At 38.7% G+C, this 20,276-nt stretch overlaps 2 protein-coding genes across 7 annotated transcripts in view; both read right to left on the bottom strand.

Annotated features, from left to right (window-relative positions):
* The window catches only part of LOC148051410 (uncharacterized), a 38,495-nt gene extending 25,849 nt beyond the window's left edge, over window positions 1-12,646 (bottom strand). The window contains exons 1-8 of one of the 6 annotated variants that reach the window (XM_087738153.1): window positions 12,555-12,646; window positions 10,378-10,707; window positions 7,909-8,092; window positions 7,072-7,377; window positions 6,219-6,417; window positions 5,516-5,619; window positions 4,777-4,931; window positions 3,215-3,423 (exon numbers count right to left, since the gene is read on the bottom strand). In XM_087738153.1, the coding sequence (XP_087594279.1) occupies window positions 3,215-3,423; window positions 4,777-4,931; window positions 5,516-5,619; window positions 6,219-6,329 (579 nt within the window). In that variant the 5' untranslated portion in view covers window positions 6,330-6,417; window positions 7,072-7,377; window positions 7,909-8,092; window positions 10,378-10,707; window positions 12,555-12,646. Of the gene's footprint in view, window positions 1-759; window positions 3,424-4,776; window positions 4,932-5,515; window positions 5,620-6,218; window positions 6,418-7,071; window positions 8,093-8,848; window positions 9,257-10,377; window positions 10,708-12,554 lie in introns of those variants that run through there. The other 5 variants (XM_087738148.1, XM_087738152.1, XM_087738149.1 and 2 more) reach the window with 5 other exon arrangements.
* A 607-nt stretch (window positions 12,647-13,253) lies between these two features.
* On the bottom strand, window positions 13,254-20,205 carry RWDD4 (RWD domain containing 4). Its single transcript, XM_087736604.1, has 7 exons — window positions 20,048-20,205; window positions 19,593-19,673; window positions 17,754-17,863; window positions 17,499-17,643; window positions 16,606-16,720; window positions 15,580-15,629; window positions 13,254-15,415 (listed from the first exon to the last, which is right to left on the bottom strand). Exons 1-7 carry the CDS (start codon window positions 20,069-20,071, stop codon window positions 15,359-15,361), a joined length of 582 nt encoding a protein of 193 aa, XP_087592730.1. The 5' UTR covers window positions 20,072-20,205; the 3' UTR covers window positions 13,254-15,358.
* Between the last annotated feature and the right edge of the window lie 71 nt (window positions 20,206-20,276).

Raw genomic sequence — 20,276 nt, 5'->3', positions numbered from 1 at the left:
TCCCCTTATGCTGCTTCATATCTTTGCATCTTACACTAACTAACATGAGGTTTTTATGGGGTGAGGGGCTTACATGCAAGTCATATACAGTACAGACTGATTTGTTTGTAGACATGTAGGACTGGATTCTCCATGTGGTCACTGCTAGCTAATTAATCTGCAAATTTATGAATCCTCCTGCTTGTGTATCATGGGGACAGAATGGATTTGTATTGACCTGCTTACAACACTCACAGTTCTGTGCTAAGATAATACATATAAGCAAATCTCATGCTTCTGGCATTCATCTGCAGAGCTCAGGAGAAAGACGACTCCTCCTCTTATGTATGTAACTGACTCCTCTCAGGCACTGATATATTTGTGGATATAGACATATATTAGATATATTTGAGATGAGATATATTTGAGAGAGAGAAGGTGTTTTGTCTTTCCTTGAAACACTGAGACAAGCTGGGGTACGAGAGGGTGAATGGTGGCAGTACACTGAGGTGGCACAGAAAATCCTTAGTTTTCAAATCCCAAGCTCTAGAGCATGTGTATGGTCAGATTTTATATGAAGAAATCATTCTCCTACATCAGACCAGCTACAACTTTGGAGGATCTTTCTTTGCTCCTGCAGCACTGAAAATGGTGTCCCTTCTTAGGATTGTAGGGAGGACTCCCTTAATAAACTGGTGGGGTATTATTAAGATGAATCACACATATACTTTTGACCCTATTTGGGGAGGGGGGAAAAGGATGGGAAAGGAAGGGAAAAAAAAAAAAAAGCAAACGGCTACTCTCAAAAGAAAAAAAACTCATCAGTTTTTACAGATAGGTGAGATATTCCAAGTTTTCTCCACCACACAATGTTCTACTTCGCTTTGTGCTGGCAAACAAAATAAACAGCAGCTTGCTGCTGAACTCACAGACCCTGACCCTGCTGAACATGCGCTACAATTTCCTCATCCCCGTTGTAAACACTTCCCTTTTCCTCCTGACATAGCATTTCTGGGGAAAAACTTGGAACTGATCATTCTAGGCAAACAGAAAGAGAGAAAGCCTTCGCTAAACACATTTTCCTTTTCCTTTATTTACAAAACTACCAACAGTCTTAAAAGTAAATAAAATAACTCTTACTGACCCATGAACAGCAAACCCAAACACCATTATTTCATAATGACATTGGAAGTACACATGAAAGTTACCTAATACGCAATCTATGTTCTTAAACAAGCTGCCCTATCTACAAATTCTTCATAAAATTGCAGAGACAGGCCCTTCGTAAGTACACACACAATATGCCATTATCTTCAACTGCCCTAGTTAACTCTAAGCACATTCAAAGGTAGAGGTCAAAGTATCTAATATGACATTTAGTGTACAACCCAATAGATGTGTATAGTTGCAAACAAAAAACAATATTCTTACATATTCATATTAAGTGTCACACGGAGACAAAGGAATATAAAAATTAACAGGAAAGGCAAATTCTAGTTTAAGGGTTTACTTTTCTCCCAATCTACCCAGCTGATTTTCTAATTAGTCTTCAGTTCTTCTATTAATAAAATGAAAATATGTTGTAAACACTATCCTCACATGGTAAGCAGTGTGCTGTCTGTCAGCTGACTAGAAACATCTCAATTCATACTAGGTTAATCGCCCATGGTTTTGTTAGTCTCAAGACCATTTTCAGACTCACTTAAATACAAGGCGATTTTTTCACGGTAACATTTCAGAGTACTTAAAACACAGCCTTTTGTCTGCAGCTGCTACATCTTCTGATCTTTGTCACTTCCCCTCAGATAAGGTCCTTGTCAAGAGCTGACCAGTGGAACTGAGCGATGACAGTTTTCTGAAAGTCATTGCATAGGCGTTCAAGGTAGAAGGAATGGGATCTGCTGTTGATGGGTTCAATTCCATCTTTGCCCTAGCTTACGTTTTTCTTATATTGGTGCAGTGAAGCTAAATAGTGAGAATAAACCTACCAAGCATGGAAACTAGTTGAATCAAAACATACTGGAAGGCAACCAGTGATAACTCTTGCTACAATGAAGTAATGTTTGCATTATATCCAGTACACCAATAAATACATCTTTCTGCACAAGCAGTACTAAATTAATTACTAAAAATCATAGAAAATAGCTTGCGCATTACTATTTCTACCTGACAATTTTAGGTTTGCAACAAGAAAATGGCCAAATCCGTTTCACTGAGATGTGAAAGAGGAGATAAAGGGGGCTGGGCAGGAAGAAAATACAGAGATTTGTGCTCAATAATGTATTTTTTGTTTTACAAACTTGTAAAGCCCAGAGCACATACCCACAGACAAAGAAGGTGATCTAAGATGAGGATTGAAGGGAAGAATTAAGATAAAGTGAAGCCAAAACCCGATACATCATATCTTGTGTTACACCTTTTCTCAACAGATTGATACAGTATTCTGTCTGTGAATTCATATAATAGAAAAGCACCCCTGAAACCCCAATGCTGAATGAGTCCACTTAGATCTCACTTTACAGTTAAGAGAAAAAGAGTTACTCTAGGTCATACCTAATACTTTCCTTGGCTTCTTCAGATTTGTGAGACAGAGCTGAGTTTGTTACTAACTTAAAGAATTAACAGCAATAAATGAGCAGATAAAGATTTCAATTAAACATAAATTAACAACTGCTGATAAGATTTTGATTCTTGATTCACATTGCCTTAATTCCATGCCAATCCCACCGTTTCTGATGGGATTGCTGATGAAGTTGGGTATCCAGGGCGAATTAAGAATGACATGTCAGCCTTCTTCATCAATCTAACTCAGCATGCCTCTCTCAGGATTTAAAGCGGCATGCACTCTCCTCTGTAAAGCTTTTCCTGAATACTGAGAATTGAGGTAACAGGCAAAGCAAACTGAAGACTGGTCTTCAGGAAGTCTTAGAAGATTGCAGCCGATTAAGGGAGAGAGATAAAGAACATCAGAACAAATACCTAAGTGGGAAAACCAAGCTGAAAGAAGGGAACTTGGAGAAGGTATTTAAAGAAAGAGTGAAAGCACCTGACTTGGGAGTATAAAATTACTGCAGGTTTGGGATGCACCTTTAAAAATACAGAGTTACAGTCAAGACAAGACAAAAAAAATATCATGATCTTCAATTCTTCCCTGTTTAAAGCTCTAGAACATGATGAAAAGAAATCTCCAGCATCCGGGGCAGAGGTGACTAAAGGCAAGTGCTGGTAGGCATACCTGTGCATGGATGCTTTCTATGATGTTCTGATGTGCTTCATACTTCCTTTCATTAACCTCTGTTTTCACAAGGTGGATGCCAAAACATTTTGAAGCCTGCTTGCTTGACAGGTTGTATTCTAAGTCACAGATCTTCCTTTTGAAGCAGTAACAGCAATCTTTTGGAGATCCCTGAAACTCGAATCCTTCATCAACCTCTTGCTGCAAGACTTGAGAGAGAACAAATGTTCTAATTCTTAACTCCATGCTTTAAAAGTTACCATCAAAATAATTTAAGAAAAGATTATGCTGGAAGAGAACATAGCATGCATGAGGATGGCAATAAGATCTTGGTATGCTTGCAGCCACACAGACCCTTCTATAAACCTGTGAAAACTTCTAACAAACTCTGATAAAACAAATTATTGATTGGAATTTAATTAATTGGTCTGGGTCAGGGTAACATAATAGAAAACGTTAAAGGACAGAGAAAAGTTACAAGACAATAATGCTGTGAAAGAGTGGAATTGAAAGAGTGTGAAAATGTCTACATCACAACATGATTATGGATACAAGAAAAGACCTGTGTCATTCTAGGTGCTAAACTCAAAGATTTGTTCTTTTTATGGAACAGGGTGTTAATAATCTGTGATCAAGTGTGGCTCTGGCATAAGAACCTGAGTTTACTTATAAAACACCAGGGAAAGGTATCAACAAAGTGGAGGGCAGGCCAAGAACATCAACAAACCACTTTGATTAGTGGGGAAATTGCCACAAGGACTGATTAAGAACTAAATTGATCTAACTCATACTAACGAGTAACCAACAGGAGCAGTCTTCAAACATAAATAACCTCATAGATATCCCAGAAGGAGCAACTTTCTTTACTGGATTGAAGGCTAGTAGCTTTATAATCTCTCTAAATAATTTAACTGCTCATCTGAGCACTAGGAGCACCATACTGTGGAAAGGGTGGCAGAAAGAATTACTAAATGGCTTTCTTAGCACTGCTGCACAACCCCTTTGAACGTCAGAGAAAACATTTGATTTTCCTTTGTTCTTTATATGAAAACCAGAAAAGATCTATTTGTAAAAAAAAATCACGAAATGCACGGTTTTGCTGTTAAATTATTATTGCATTATTAAGCTTATTCTGCAGTAGTCATTTTATTCTCTGCAGTTAAACAGAATTTCACAGCATGTGTTTTATTTTGTTCGGCCAAACTCCAGGCTTTTTGCTCCTCTAGTAGAGCCTAAAGAGTTGCCTGCAGATTGTAGAAGGGGTTACATATGTTTAAGTGGACTAAACAACACATTGAACAGGAAAAGGCATTTAGGGTTACTGAGAAGTAATGTCTTTGAAGTTCTGTCTATTTTACATATTTATTACAGCAGTAACACACTCATTTAAGTATTGCTTGTCCTACCACAAGATTCTGAGGAGTGCCAAAACCAGTGATGTCTCTAACTCCTTTAACTTATTTTAGTACTGAAACTAACCTTTCTCCTTCTTTTAGGAAATAATGTATTGCTGATCATTCCAGTTGAGTGCCCTTGCCTTTATTTTGTGTTTCTAGTCTCACCTGTCTCAAGAAGCTCAGTGGATGCTTCCTCCCTGACAGTAAGTGGAGCATACTCCTGAAATATCTTGTGTCGTTTCTGGAAAGAGTTCAGCCATTTGCTCTTAGCTTGCTGCCTGTGTGCAGGATCACTGCTGAAAATATCCCTGTAAAATGTGCTACAAAGATGAGTAAAAGACAAGCTGTGAGAACGTACTGGAAAACTAAGAAGCTGCTCTAATCATAAAACATGATTAAAGAACACCATTACTTCAGCTAGGTGCAGTTCTAGCCTACCAAATTACTGCATGGTTTGGCAGATGGACAGATACAGGTTTGAGTCTTATTACCTCTGTATTAGTAAGTACATATCTCAACTGGGCCTCAGTTACACCATCTCTAAGATGGGGACAAAATCTCATATGCCATTTGATGACAGTGTTATCAGCATCATTAATAAAGATTCAGGGGAAGTTTTCCTTCAAATGATACCTTCTAATGCTGCACTTCATACTATAATGAGAAAAGCACTGCTGCTCATTTAAATAAAGACACTATTCATTTGCGGGATATAATGTTGAAGGAAACTCTTCAGACAGTATTTCTTTCATGCAAGTGCTTAGCAATAAAACTTCCAGAGATGAAAGAAGTGAACTACTTTCAGACTAAGGAAGAATAAATTCATCTCCTTAATGGACTGGGAGGAAAACCACGTTTATCCCTTTACCAAACAACTTCTGAACAGAAGGAACTCAGCACTAACCTGGTAGACTGTGGTTTGTAAATACTTGAAACAAAATTTTCATCCTGTCTGTACCACTGGTAAAGAAGCTGCAGCTCTTCGTGACATTCAACAGCAGGTTTATGCTTGAGGAATGAAGATGACACATTAAACAGATCCTGCTCATCTGAAATGTTTGAGTCTGATTCTCTGCTACAGTGAATTCCAGTTATATTTTCTTTTGATGATTTGCCAGTTCCCAAAAAGTGTTGAGTAACACCTGCCTGATTATCATGTCTGCACCGCTTTTTCAGTCAGAACTGTCTCTTTTGATTCCCCATGAGATGCAACATGTAACATTCTCTGCTTTTGCATTATTCCAGTTAGTTTCATTCTTCCAATTATACCTTTAATTAATTCTAAGTTTTTCTTTCATAATATTCCTGGGATGACAGGATCATCAGGCTTTCGCCCAACAAAAACCTGAAAGCAATGAAAAAAGGAATACACACACAAAGGAGACAAATACAACCCTGATTTACATACGGCACAAAAGCCAACCTAACAGGTTTCTTATAGTGTGCATCAGTCAAGAATTTGCTTCACTACCCCTTCTTATTTTGCATTCTAGGTTTACAATGTGCCCTTTCTTTATATAATAAAACCAGTAATACACTTATCGTACCCTAAAAATAGAAATTCAATTGAATTCCAGAATTAAAGAAAAAGATCCCAAAAACCTTACAACAAATGTTTGATGTTTCATTTCTTGATGCTTCTTCAAAATTTCCAGATGTTGTAAAACGTTGTGGTGATCACTTCTGACACCACCTGGAAGCCCCCACTTCAGGTCCATCAGCTGGAGTTACAACCTCTTTCTTTACAGTAATTGTGTAATTGAGGATAGGATTCTTCCATTAATGCATTTCTTTTTGCCTCTGATTCTAGCACAAATAAACATAATGAGATCAGGTTGTTGTAATAAAAACATCGTTGCAGTTTTGATTATTTTGCTGCATTTGATGGCAACAAAAGCTTTGAATGAGTCAGAGGATAAATATTTCTCAAATAAGGCAGATGTTCTTACAGGGGAAGTACTTCATACATTCGTAATTTAAGTGATATGATGTAATGATGCACGTTACCAAGATTGTGCATATATGGACATTTTAACCAGTCTGCTCACAGGACACACACTTTAATTGGAGATTTAAATACCGATGAGCCAAATTTGCATGTGCAAAATGTACATCTAAATCCAAACTTTGTGCACTACCTTTCCTTCCAGCAGATAAAATTCTGAGCTTGCAATGCTCAGAATCTGGCAGGAAAGATGAAACTAGATTTTAGAGTTGTCTCCTTCTCTTCCCATAACGGAAATTGCATTTGGTATACAAGAATCTCACAGCTTCAAATCAAAATTTCCCGATTTGCTCCTGTATATAACTTTATTCCAGTGACATTCCTTCCTCCCCTCAATGGTTTATCATTAACACCTTCAAAATATTTTCCCATCTTTTAAAATGCCTTAGAGATGTTTTAACATGCAGAGAAACAATGTATGTTTATCAACTGTATTTTTTAGAAGAGTAACCAACCATGTTCTTAAGGCTCCAGACCTCAAGCTGTTCCTCTCTCATTCTTTCACCTCTTCAATATTTCTGTCATCTTCTCTCCCTGAACAGATATCCAAAGTTGTTCAGTGTTTGCTTTTCATATTTAGCATCTCTCTCCTCATAGAATACGTCTCTTCCCCATTTCCTGATCCTGCGAGACATCGACCTTCCTTTGAGCTCATTGATACAGCATCTAACAGAGTAGGGCTCATGTCCATGAAACAAAGACTGTGATGATCCCAGAGAGATTCTGCCCAGTCTTTATCAGTCAGAGGTTCTAGTAGAGGCCTCAAGTACAAGTGTTTAAAACAGGAAAAAATAAATCAGGAGGGAGATATATTGTAGCTTGCGCATTATATTATATGCAATGTGGCATACATTATCTTAATCAGTTCCAGGCATGATGCATCAGTACCAGTCAGTAGTTTATATTAATTTTTTTCTTCCTCCACCACACAATATATAAAAAAGTTTTCTATATAAATCTATGAAGAAAACACACAGTGATGCTGAGTACCATTTTTTGCCCATGCTGGGAAGAAAACCAGGGGAGGGATATTATCTGTAGGTATGCACCGGGAAAAGAGTTAGAGAACTCTCATCATGCCATGAAATTAGGAAAGACAAGGTAACTGCTCTTGAACTCATCTGACTGAACAGCTACTTGACACATACACACACTGGCTAATAAGCCAATATATCTGCTTGCACTCAGAGCATTTTAAACATCACAATAAGCAAGTTAACGAACAAAGGAATATACAAAAATAGAGGATCCACATTCATATAAGCTCCTACAATTATCTTGTAGAACCTCACCATTTTAACTCTTCCAGACTGATTATAACGTCTGTTAACTGAGTCCAGGGCAGCCTTCGTTGACAGCATACATGTGGATTTCTTTTGTCCCAGAGAAGTAAGCAGTATATCTCCTCTCCTTCCATCAAACGAAAAGGGATGGAACTAGAGCTCATTAACAACACCTTAGAATCTGCACTGACTTCTGTAACACAAATTTATTGATAGCAATGCTTAATCACATGGACTGTAGCTATATAGTCAACCTAAAATTATCCATAAGCATTTATATGTCACAGATCCACGGCATGGAGACAGACTGAAACAGGCACTAAAGCCACTCAGATCCAGTCAGTTTTATTAAAGAAAATTCATTTGCCTCCGTACCTGGTCATCCTGTTTCAAATGTACACTTTGTTCCAGGGACAGTTCTGCTACTTTATTTACTTCTACAAAGTGAAAACTTTCTTCCCTTTTCAGATTTAGGAGCATACTAAAACTCAGGTTTTTGTACTGCTTTCCTACTAACAGGGACACTAGGAAGCAAAGCAGTAAGCATCTGCTTGGACACTACCAGGGGAAAAAAAAAAAACAAACACAAACAAAACCCCCAAAACCTGTAGTCATGGAAAGGAAATCTTCCTATGCATTCTTTTTCATATAAACATCACATAGGCAGCTTCAATTTTGGCACATTCTTATTTCTGCGTAAGACTGATTTCCTTCCTTTGAGTGGATTTGTAACTTCAGCACTATTTTAATCTAGGAAATAAATTTCTATACTACATCCTGTACTTTCATCATCTAAAGACATACGGCATGAGGAGGGGAAAAAAAAATCATAATCATGCTGTATGCCAGTTAACTAAAACCTGGTAATATTCTAGTGCTGATCTTCAAAGAAGAATATAAAACTGATAATGCTGTGCAAATTTGTTAACCGTCTGTAGAGGCTACGTACTTTTTATCAATGGGCTGCTACATTTTCCCTGTAGTATCATAAAATCTCTCTCTTCAAGGTCAATTGAACCATAGTGTTCCCTATAAGTAGAGATCAAATGGTTCCCTAGAGTGGAGGCAGCAGCTCTTCAGATAGTTATGCTTTCTTTACATTTGTTTTTCCTGTAGGAAGTCATAAAATGCATTACTGACAGAGACACTTCGTTGATTTTAAGTAAGATCCTGCTCTGAAGAGCGACTCCATACAAGACTATGTTTATGTTTATCGCCTCTCAGTGACACTACAACTGATAACTGTTTAAGAAGGAAAAGATTATCTTTTCTTGAATGATATCTTCCATTCATCCTAGACTGACTTTTCCCTTTCACTGATCATTACCAGTAATAAAGATACTGCAGAAGAAATTATGCCCTCAGAGACACCCACACAACCTCATTCCTCTCCACTAAGGCTGTGCAGTTATAGTTTGGCTTTCTCTCTCACTGCCGTGACCTTATTCCATCTCACAACATAGGCAACTTGCAGTAGGCAGTCATAGTAAGAGTTTTCCAATTTCTGCCACATTGTAAACATGAATACTTAAAACACATACTACTGTAGGAACCACAAGCATGACTGCTCAGACACAGTAGCAAGGGATAGCTATGTAAAACTTTAAACTAGACGGACAAACTTTCGGCCTGACGTAGGACACCAGTGTCCGGATATAGGTTCTCATATGTCTTGTGCAATTCAGCCATTTTGAGTCACTCCCCACTTTGCTCTGAATAAATGAGAAAGAAACAGTTAATTCTTTCACCCACACCAAATATTCTAACATGATTTTCCAGTGCCTAGTCAATATGTTTTGTCTTAACTTATTTCTGAGAGTACAGCAGACTTTCAGAGGTTGCTTCCATGGGCTCAGAAAGAGAGTAACGGGAAGCGTAACAGTCAGACAAACAGAAATTCTTCCAACCATGGAGTAGCCCCATTCTGAGATGAAGCCAAATCCATGTTGGTGAAAGAATAGGTGACAGTGACAGAAAGAAAATCTACAATCCTCTTGTCTTTTACCATAACCCAACCTCATGCCAGAATTTATAGCTCTGCAACCATAAGATTAGCTTTTGTGTTGTTGTATCGTCCTGCAGCAAGGAAGATTTATCCCTTATGCTCTTCTAGTTTTGCGTACGAGGATGTTTTCCCCCCTCCACTTCCTCCTCCAATCCACCCAGAATTCTCACACTTCTGGTGTTTACTCTGTTGAATGAACATTTCCTCCCCCCTTCATTCTGCTGTTAACTGCAAGTGCTTAGGGTGCTGTACTATAAGCCTCAAAACACAGTTGAAGGAAACAATTTCCAAAGGGCAACCAGTTCTGGTTCAGACCAGTTCAATGACTTTCACAGCATGAAGCTCACAGTATAACCCAAAACCACTTGTCTTGCTGCAGATGAAAGGAGTATAGTCTCCCTACATTTGCACTTCTACCAAAGGTCTTATGTGAAGAAATGCTGGCTTTTTTTCCCTACTGTTCTTTTACTCACCGAAATCTAATCACTCATGGGTTAGGCATGCTTCATCTATCCGCCCCACATACAACCAGGTGCAGCGGTACTGCTGACGTTAGTAGCCTCGGTTTCGGTGTCAGCTGGGCCAGGCTGACCAAGGGGTGAGCAGGATATCTAGGCAGACGCTGCTGATGAATCACAGCTGTCACCCCTCCACCCAACATACTGAAAGGCAGTCTGCATTATTCCCCGGGATTCAGTACATTACAGTGCAATGGAGCATCTTTGGCCTTGGTCCTAACAGCACTGAATGAACTTGTATTTAACATCATGCAAATACAACTAAAGACTTCTTTGAAGTTTCATCTGAAATAAAGTATAAAATACCAATGCGATAGTGACAGTTCTTGTGCCCCTGCCATACTTCTTTTTTTTTTTTATTATTATTCAAATACCTGTATCAACAACAGAAAGAGCTGGGTAGAATTTGGAGAAGAGGTCACTGTGTTTCAGAGATACCAAATAATTTTATAGCAAAAAATGCATACATCCTATGCTAATAGCTCCTGTAAGTTGAGGCTGGAAAGTGCACTGCCTAGCGATGCGCCCCAGGGCACCCTAAGGTCTGACAGAGGGAAAAAAAGAGGGGGGCTGGGGGAGAGAGACTGCCTGCCTCCTTAACAGCAAGCAAACAGACCACAAAATTATAGCCTGCTCAGAAAAGTTTTTGAAAAAAAAAAAAAACAACGCATAGGTTAAAATTAATTAACATTCAAAGGTATTAGGAATATTAACCAATTCAAATATGTACTAAAAGACTGAAGAAAAATATTTTAAGTTAAATTTCAGTTAAAAAAACTAAACTTCATTTAAGCATTGGTATTACCACCTCAATTTTCTGCACGAAATTTGTCCCAAGGAAAGATTCTCAGAGACAAATTTGAAAAAGGGAAAAAAGTAAGCTATGCTTGATCAGAGGAGATTTCCAAGTGGTTATTGCAACAACACTATAGATAAAAAGTGGTTTTTTTAAAAGCTCTTTCAACTAGCATTTCAGTAAGGCAATTAATATACACGCAGTATGGAAAGTTTTGTAAACTGACAAATTCCTTTTTAATCATCCTGTATTTTGGACACGTGCTACTTTCAATTTACTGTTACTAGTATTGACACTTGTCTTCTCAGGCCAATCAAAGCTTTACTGCAAAACCCATGAATTTCAATAGGTGGTGTAGCCCTACAATCAAGAGACTCTTGCCCTACTGAAATAAAGCATAAACCACCATTTTTCCACTGCCAGTGGGTTTTTACTTAAAAGGTGGTGGTGGTGGTGTATTTTTCAACAGTGTTCGGAATTCCCTCAATAGTCATGACCTATATTTACAGTTGCGCCTTTCTTGATAAGAATCATTACATTTTCCCTTCCCTCAGCTGTCAGTGCTCAGGCCTCTCCATATCAAATACCTAGATTCTTGAAATGACCCTGTTCCAACCATCACGTCACACGAAAAAAAGGTTTAATGACCCAAATTACCTTTCAAAATTTACACAGAAGCAAAGAACTGATACAAAAATTCCCAATGCAAAATATTTCCCTGGAAAGTAGACTTCCAAACAAACACATTTACTAACAGAACCAGAGGAGATTGCTCGGATATCTTCCTACAAGTGTGTGATTTACAGGCAGACTAGGAGCTGAAAAACCAGGCATTTCACAAGGTCAACAAGTTTGTTGTTACACACAGTAACACTACAAAAGCAAGAGATGTGGTTCTTATTTGTCCTTCCCCCACCCTCCCTAACTAATCTATTCAGATAAATTGTCATGGCAACTTGATTTATATAGCAAGGATACTAGCGAAGACAAGTCGATTCCCCTTGGAGATGTTATGAATAGAAAAAGTCCTGCCCATTCTGACACTGGCAGAGACTAAAGCTAAATGCCCTTCCCTGTTCCAGGCTCACCGTGTGCTACCAGAGCAACTTCTCCCCGCAGTGTTACTCCCTGCCAGACACTCTTGCTCAGATTGCAGCCATGAGCCTCCAGTTTATGTCAAAGGCAAGATTGCATCATTTGGAAAGAGTCCTACCTTGTATACTTTACCAGCTTTTACCAAATGCAAGTTGAGTTCAAAAAGAAATCACGACTTCCTGAAATTAAGAACTCTTTAAGAATTAATAGTATTTTCATTATTGAGGAAGCACATATTTACCGATTGTAACTCAAGTGTTTCAGTAAAAACTACAGCTTCTTGTTGGATGACAGCAGTACAGACCATATTTCTTTCAGATCTCTTCACAGTCTCTTCAGAAGAAAGAAAACCACAGAACAAATTCAATTTTTTTTCCTTCACCTGCAGTCACAACATTTCATATAACATTTTTTTCTTTTTATATATACATATATATATATATATATATGAAGACAAGCAGCATTTTGCAATATATTTAGTGTATCATCCTTTGGTAAAACAGAAATAATTTAAGAGAATTCCAGAGAACTATGTTAATGTATGTTGCATATAGGCTCTCTTGACATGGACAGTAGCATAAACACCTCCACTCCATCAACTGAAGTCCTAACATGACAGTCACATAAACTATCCTCTATTGGCTACAAAGGCTCTTAGCACCACTGACGAGAGCATCCAGCCTGTGCCTCTAACATCCCTCTCACCAAATGGATATTCTCCTATGACTCTCAGTGGGATGACTGACCCTCGTATTAATAACTAACACAGCTACCCTGAAGAACATATAAATATATACTGAAAGAGGGAAGATAGAGTTCTTCCACCAATTTGTAAGAATGCTTTCCTTATAAGAGACAATCCTTTGCAAATTCAAACTTGACCCTAGAAGTGCAGGAGGCAATACACAATTAAAAAAAAAACAAACAACCACATACCACAGCAGATAAATAGGCATTTATTAAAGTTCATCTCAAAACAAACAAAAATAATAAAGGACATTAAGGCATCTTGTATTCAGTAACCACCCATATAGTAAAGATGACTTCTCTTTCTGATACAAGAGAGCAGATTAGGAAAAAAAAAAAGTTCTCCCAACCTATTTGGCAGAACGCTGACTTCTTCCCACTGTCCCACCACTCAGACAGCAAACCCCTCCAAGGAATGCCCATTTCCCCAGGGAAAGAGCTACAAAATCTCAACACTCATTGAGACACGTGCAAGAAAGCACTTTTCCGTCCCCTCAGGCATCCAACCTTCTTTAACAATGCATACTGGAGAAAGACTAACAGATGGATACCGAAGAGAATAAAGAGGACATACTCCTACTGTAACCACTCATTTTTGAGCAGACTAGAATATTTGACCTTGTTTTCGCTAGTTTTTACTATTTCAGCCAGTATCTAGTGAAAACGGGACCACAAGCTCTAGTCCGTATTGCAATGTAACAGTTGTTATGTTCTCCTTCTACATTCACATTAGATAAACAAATGACAAAGGACTTGTTTCCATGGAATAATTTATTTTGAATTATGCTGTCAAGTGACCAATCACTGTTATAGTGCTTTTTTCTTCAATTGGAATAAGAACATCAGGAAATGTTTACAGTATCATTGGGTTCACTATAACAGGATTTTACTACAGAGTAAAATATAAATTAATAAACACTGCATATAGCACTATTCACTTCACCACATTGGCTCTCTGTATCCTTTGTCACATTCTAACCTTCACTTAAGGCAAGTTGTTTTGTTTTTTTTTTTCCAAAGAAGACCACACAGTCTCTAGATAAACTTGTGTGACTAGGTTTGCGAGTTAGGAGATTGAGCTTTAGAAAATGTTTACTTCAACAAATACGAAAGTTATTAAGAGAAAGATGGTGACCCAAAATTGCACTGTATTAAAAGGTGGAGTTTCCTTGTACCAAAGTCCTTTATTCATCATCTTTAGAACCAGTTTTGCTTAACTATAAAAGAGACACAAAAAGAAAGTATTCAAAGTTTAGACTGCCATTCCATTTATTAGGAAACAACATTATCTCCATCTTACATAGAACACGTGTATTTAATTAATAATACAGGCTGATTGTGCTACTGTACCAAGAGAGCGAAAAGCATCAAAAATTATTTCTTAAGCTTAAACACTAAATAAGCTTCTTTCCTGAATGTGAAAGTTGATTTTAAAAAAACAACACCACAAAACCCCAGAAAAAACTCAGGGTACTGTTTCTACTTAATTTGAAGACTCTGTCACCAGCTCTCCAAAATAAAAAGATGAAGTAATGGAAGAAGTATCTCCACACACCTCTGAGAGAATTCCCAGACAGAAATTTACACAATACAGAAAGAGACATGAACTTATTATTTCTCTCTTTTTTAAAGCTAAGTTTATAACTATTCAATGTAGTGCATCTATCATGAAATCTATCTAGAATCCAAGACATCCACTACAAATAGCCACTTTGAACTCAGAAGGACTCTGCCCAAAACCATCATCATCATTCACTTGCTCTTATTTAACAACTGGAGCCGGTGTTATGTCTTACACTGAGAATTACTTATAGTTGCATAAAATAAAATAGTTTGCTTTCAAAATTGTCAAGCAGCTATACTGATTTCCACTGAATCAGCAAAGACAAGAGGGTGGAAGAAATCAATGCTGAGGGAGCAAGTAGAAAAGAATTATTCACTGTAGGAGTTGGAGCAGAGAATGCTCAGGCTTGTAGGAGACAGCAAAGTGCTCCCACTTGGGACAGCTCCCATTTTCTGCTTACTTATCCATTGCCCTGTAGAACCTGGCAGCACCACTAACTTTATTTTACATCTTGTTGCCATATAAAGACAGAATATTTGCAGTGCATTTGGCTAGCAAAGCTCTCTCATCATAAAATTAAAATGTAATTGCTCAATAAATAAAAAAGAAATACTAAACCAACAAAGTTCAAAGAGGAATCAAAGTCCGTCTGACTCTAATATTCAGAAGAACTACACATTTTAAAGCACTTGAGAAATATGTAAATTAGAATTCAAAATGGGCAACAGTTTTTACTATTCCTTGCAAATCTTTTTAACACTTAAAAAAGATAACTTGAAAATACTTACATGCTGGATGCATATAGAAATGAATCAGACACCACAGTCAAATCCAAAGTTAGGAAGAAAAGCAAGAAAAAAAAACAGGTTAGTCTTCTTCAGATATAAATACAAATTATTTTTTAATGTACATACGCAGTATTTTCATAATACTGCATATAATACAGTCATGTTACCTTAATTACGTCCACCCAGTTCCATCCTCGTGGAAGCTCCCCTTTGTTATCTGCAGAATAAGAAGGCTTTATTTTCAACACACAAGCTAAGGGGAATCTTTATCTTCCTTAAAATCAACATACAAAATTCTAAAGACCAAAACCCCTTAATTTCTCCACTAGAAAGCCATGAGGACAAAAATAAATATTCATGTCTTAAACACATCTTTTTCTTCAAAGTAATTCTGTTTAAAGAAAAACACCTCAGTCCATCTGACATTTCATTTAGAAGGCAACTCCAACATGAGCTGGGCTGACCAGCAATGATGCATTTTGTCAAAGAACAAAATTTTACACAGCTTTTCCTTTATACAGCCAACATTTAATATGCCAATTATAAATTAGGTTAGGTAATTTATATGCAGAAATTGCTATCACAGGGTACAACTTATTGCTGCAATAGAATAGTATTATCCAGATCATTATTAAAAATTAAAGTTGCACATATAAAAGTCATCAGCAGGATTAGCCGAAATATTGAACACTTTTCAATCAAAAATCTACCATTTCATTGAAAGCATAAAGTATCTGCAGAAGCACCTCTGTTTTGAAGACACAAATTAAATTAAATGCTTTATTTTGGGTTCCAAGACAAATACTTTCATTTAGAAATTATATTTTTAATAATGTGAATTATTTACACGGGCCCATCAACAAACCACGTCTTTTGTTGAAAGTGAATTTTTAGAAGTCCCAAATGCTCTCCTCCCACAAGTGTTTTTTGAAAATTTCACTTTTGTCACAAATTGAAATAAAAAAATAAAACAACGACATCTGGAAACCCCTACTCTATAGAAAGTTGCTTTGACCAGAACGAACATCTCAGGCAAGAATAATTCATCTAAAATAAGCAAATCAGAGACCACAGACTTGCAGTAGTTAATCTTATGAACAAATGACTACGGATTCTGATTCTAGCAAGATGTCACTGCTATAAAATTTGGATTCTCATACTGCTCAAAGAAAACAATACTATAGTGAACAAACCTGTTTTATCGGCTAGTTTTCGTTTCTGGGTTTTGGATAACTGCTCCTTTTTATCTTTTTTCTTACTTGCTGGCACATCAGGAGTTCCAATTGCAATACTATTGCTTACTGAAGTCTGAGAAGGATAAAAACAGTTGTTAATGTTTCGCATATTACTTGCACAGATACCTCTGTCTGTGATTACTGAACCTGACATACTGAAACAGCTTGACTGTTAGAAAGAATCAATGCTGTCAGCAGTCTGCAGCTTTTAATCAACACATAATCATGATTGTAGTTCTAAGAACCATGTGTTGGGGATTGGAATTATTCTCTTTCAGAGTTGCAAAGGGCACCTCTTACACTTTTTAAGTTTAATCATAGAGTGTTATTTAGTCTGAAGGGGTTCAGACTTCCCAAATATGGAAACCATCCCTTCTTCCTCCAAGCAAATCTGCAGCACCACAATGGCCAATAACAGCCTTACACAACACAGAAGCCACAAATAGACCCAGCCTGACTCATTCAAGACCCTGGAGGTGCACTTATGCAATCCATTGCATCCCAGGAAGGTTGCAGTAATTTGCCCCCACCCCTGAGCAGACACCTTTCATCTCCGTTTCAGCTCTTTCTAGTTTTGCTTCTGCTCCAAGTCTCCATTTTTATGTTACTCTGTGGGATAGAACTGCAGCCTACAAACATTTTGGTATAACAGCAAAATAACAAATATAACAATTAAGACCACAGAGCATTGTGCCACCATACTTTGTGTGTCACTGTTTAGCCACTAACATGTGTATACCCAATATGCTGAATAACAACTTAAAGACAGAGCTATGAAGTATTTAGAGTTGTAATAACCATTTTTTGCAGTTTTAAAAGCAAGAGATTAAAATCTGAATTTATCTACTTACCACAGTGTTAACAGGCTGATTTTCCATGAACAACTCTTTATTATCTTTGGCATATTCAAAAAGTGTGTATGTCATAGCAGTTCCAAGATTCGCTTCGACTTCTACCATTAACTTATCCAATATACTTTGTTTAATAGCTGAAGATCTAAAAGAAACCATAAAACCCAACTGTAATCTAGACAGATGAAGAAAAGCTTGTCAACCAAAAAGCCCCCACATATCAGACTAGGAAGTAAAGCTATTATAAATACTTACATTGTGTTGTTGAAGAAAGCATCCATCGATATGACTGGTGCTGTTTGTGGATATGTTTCGGGCCAAGAAACTTCTATTAGAAAGGCTTTGGGATCTCCACTTTCACCTATCTGAAGGGAAAAGAAAAACTATATAAATCAACAGTTTCCAGTCACTTATTAAGGATTACAAAGCCCATATGCAAGTATTTCACTTCTTTAAGACTATCCAAATTCCTTAAGATAACAACTATGTTCATAAAGTTATCAGTTAGAAAATAAAGCTGTTATCTAGAAAAAGTATTAAATTTATTGCATCAATATTAATCGCTACCCTGCAGTTTTCATCCTAGGAAAAGCAGCAGAAACATTCAAAGGTCTCTTTATGTTTTTTTTTCAATTGCTTGGTTTTAAAAGCTACTTTGTAGCATCTGCAAGCCAAATATTATACAATCATATATGAGAACAGAAAAGATGAAGCCTTCTTTTTTTCCCCCACGCATCCAAGGTCAGAGTAATATGAAAACAAACCACAAAACAGCGTGGAAATAAAGACGACAATAAACAAGTGACCTAAGACAGCAAAAAAAATAGATAAGAATGTCGATATTTACATCTCATCCCTACAAATATTTTCTTTCACTACAAGAAAGAATGAGTAGCAAAAGATTTAACAAGTCAGTAAAATGAGACTGGATAAAAAAAGCGTAACATTAGTAAAAGGCAGACTTTAATATAAATAATCATGCACACCAAACCAATTTAGTGAACACAAATTACATATACAATCCTTACAATTATGTTAAATTAAATAAAAAACAAATCTTTTTTTTATTTAAAACTAGTACAGGTCCTACCAAAGGCACGCTATGCAAACAGAAATAACTGTTTCACACAAGGATTTGGAAGATTAGTGCAATTATTTTTTGTCTAACAAAAATTAGCAATGGTCAAAGCTAGTAAAATGTAGAATGATACATTGTAGACTTGTAGGCATGTCACATTTGCTCTTTTGAGGAAATTAAATTTACTAATAACGGTCCTATCAGTGAAGGAAGGCTGCACTTACATGGGTGGGATTCAAGTGCTATTAATTAAATCGACTTGTCTCATTACAATTACTAATGTTATTCTGAAGTTACTTGAGAAGTCACGAGGAGGTTATTTTAGATGCCTCCTCCCCACTAAAGGGATATGGCATTTTCATAAGTCTCTCTTCTGTCCGATGGGTGCCTAAGTTTTCATCAGTAAAGTTGGTTTGTCTGGCTGTCCAAAGATCTGCCTCAGTCCATGCCCAGAAGAACTTCTGGGTCTTTAAATCTGAGAAAGCTGGCAAGAATTTCATGCCAGAATCGAATTGCACATCTCAAGCTCAGCACACCCTGTATGTCTCTCCTGAGCAGATCGTATCAGTGCACATGCCCAAAGCATTTTGAGGATTTTCTCTTTAGCAGGTAGACAAGGCATGCCAACTACCTCTGGACAAGAGACCTTGTAATAGGGAAGGCTCAGAGCTTTACATATAAATGTTTCTGTAAGTGACATTTCTGACCAGCTAGTTTGCTGGCTCCTTCAGCCAGTCTGACAGTTCTAGCTATGCAGTACGCAGACGTGTAAGCAGGATGCCTAGCTGAGGGATAATAAACTGGTGCTGGGAGCAGGTTCCTAAATATTATGCATTGTGCTATCAAGCATCATCGTACCAAAAATCCTAAAACAATGGCCTACGGATCTAGCCTTTACTGCCCTTCGAATACCCATTTGTTTTAGAAAAACCCTGGTATGTCAACTACCACGCAGCAGAGTAACTTCGAGGCGAAACCTGCGCTGCAGCGACTCGCAGACCTTCACCTTGCCTTACCCTGTACTGGAAGGAAACTGGGCTAAGCTCCCTGAAGCACAGATCTCCCTCGTAGATAGAGCGCAGCGCTTCCAGCTCCATCTGCAGCACCGAGGAGGGAAGGGTGTTACCGCTTTCAGCCCGAACACGACGCTCGCACCCAGCCGCGGTCGGGTGGCGAAGCTGTGCACGGCCCCGCCGGTTTCCGGCCCTCCCCTCGACCGCCCCCCCCCCGCCTCCTCGCCCCGCCGCCGCCCGGCTCCTTCCTCCGCGGCTCCTCGCCCGCTCAGGCGGCCGGCTCCCCCCTCCCGCTCCCCGCCACCGGGCCGCCTCCCCTCCGAGGCCCCTCTCCCCGCGCTGGGGGGCTCCCTCCCGGCCCCCGGGGCAGGTGCGGGGGAGTCTCGCGGGCCGGCTCCCCCTCAGGCAGCGGCGCCTCACGGCCTCCCCGCCCAGCGCGGGCAGGGCCCGGGGCTCACCTCCTGGTCCTCGTTGGCCGCCATGGCGCGGAGATTCCCCGCCCCGTCACCGCCGCCGGGGCTGGGCGGGCCTGGCTGGCACGGCGCGGCCCCGCCGGTGTCGCACGGGGAGGCCCGAGCGGCCCCGCCCGACGGACACACCTCCCCTGAGGGCAGCACGGGTCACCCGGCCGCTCGCTGCTATTGGTCCCCTCTTCCCGTCGTCACCGCCTCCCTGTCTTCTCATTGG

The sequence above is a fragment of the Nipponia nippon genome, unplaced genomic scaffold (genome assembly GCF_047370975.1).
Source record: "Nipponia nippon isolate SJK-2023a ecotype South Korea unplaced genomic scaffold, ASM4737097v1 scaffold_6, whole genome shotgun sequence".
NCBI classification, from domain to species: domain Eukaryota; kingdom Metazoa; phylum Chordata; class Aves; order Pelecaniformes; family Threskiornithidae; genus Nipponia; species Nipponia nippon.
The sequence above is the reverse complement of the archived record's forward strand: the minus strand, read 5'-3'. Positions and strand labels throughout refer to the sequence as shown.

Bases quoted from the DNA above. Each gene is read 5' to 3' on its own strand.
- RWDD4 (XM_087736604.1), bottom strand. From the start codon at position 20,071: ATGGCGGCCAACGAGGACCAGGAG. The intron at 19,674-20,047 runs GTGAGCCCCGGG...TCGGTGCTGCAG, and splicing joins CGGCCAACGAGGACCAGGAG to ATGGAGCTGGAAGCGCTGCG. The intron at 17,864-19,592 runs GTAAGGCAAGGT...TTTTCCCTTCAG, and splicing joins CAGTTTCCTTCCAGTACAGG to ATAGGTGAAAGTGGAGATCC.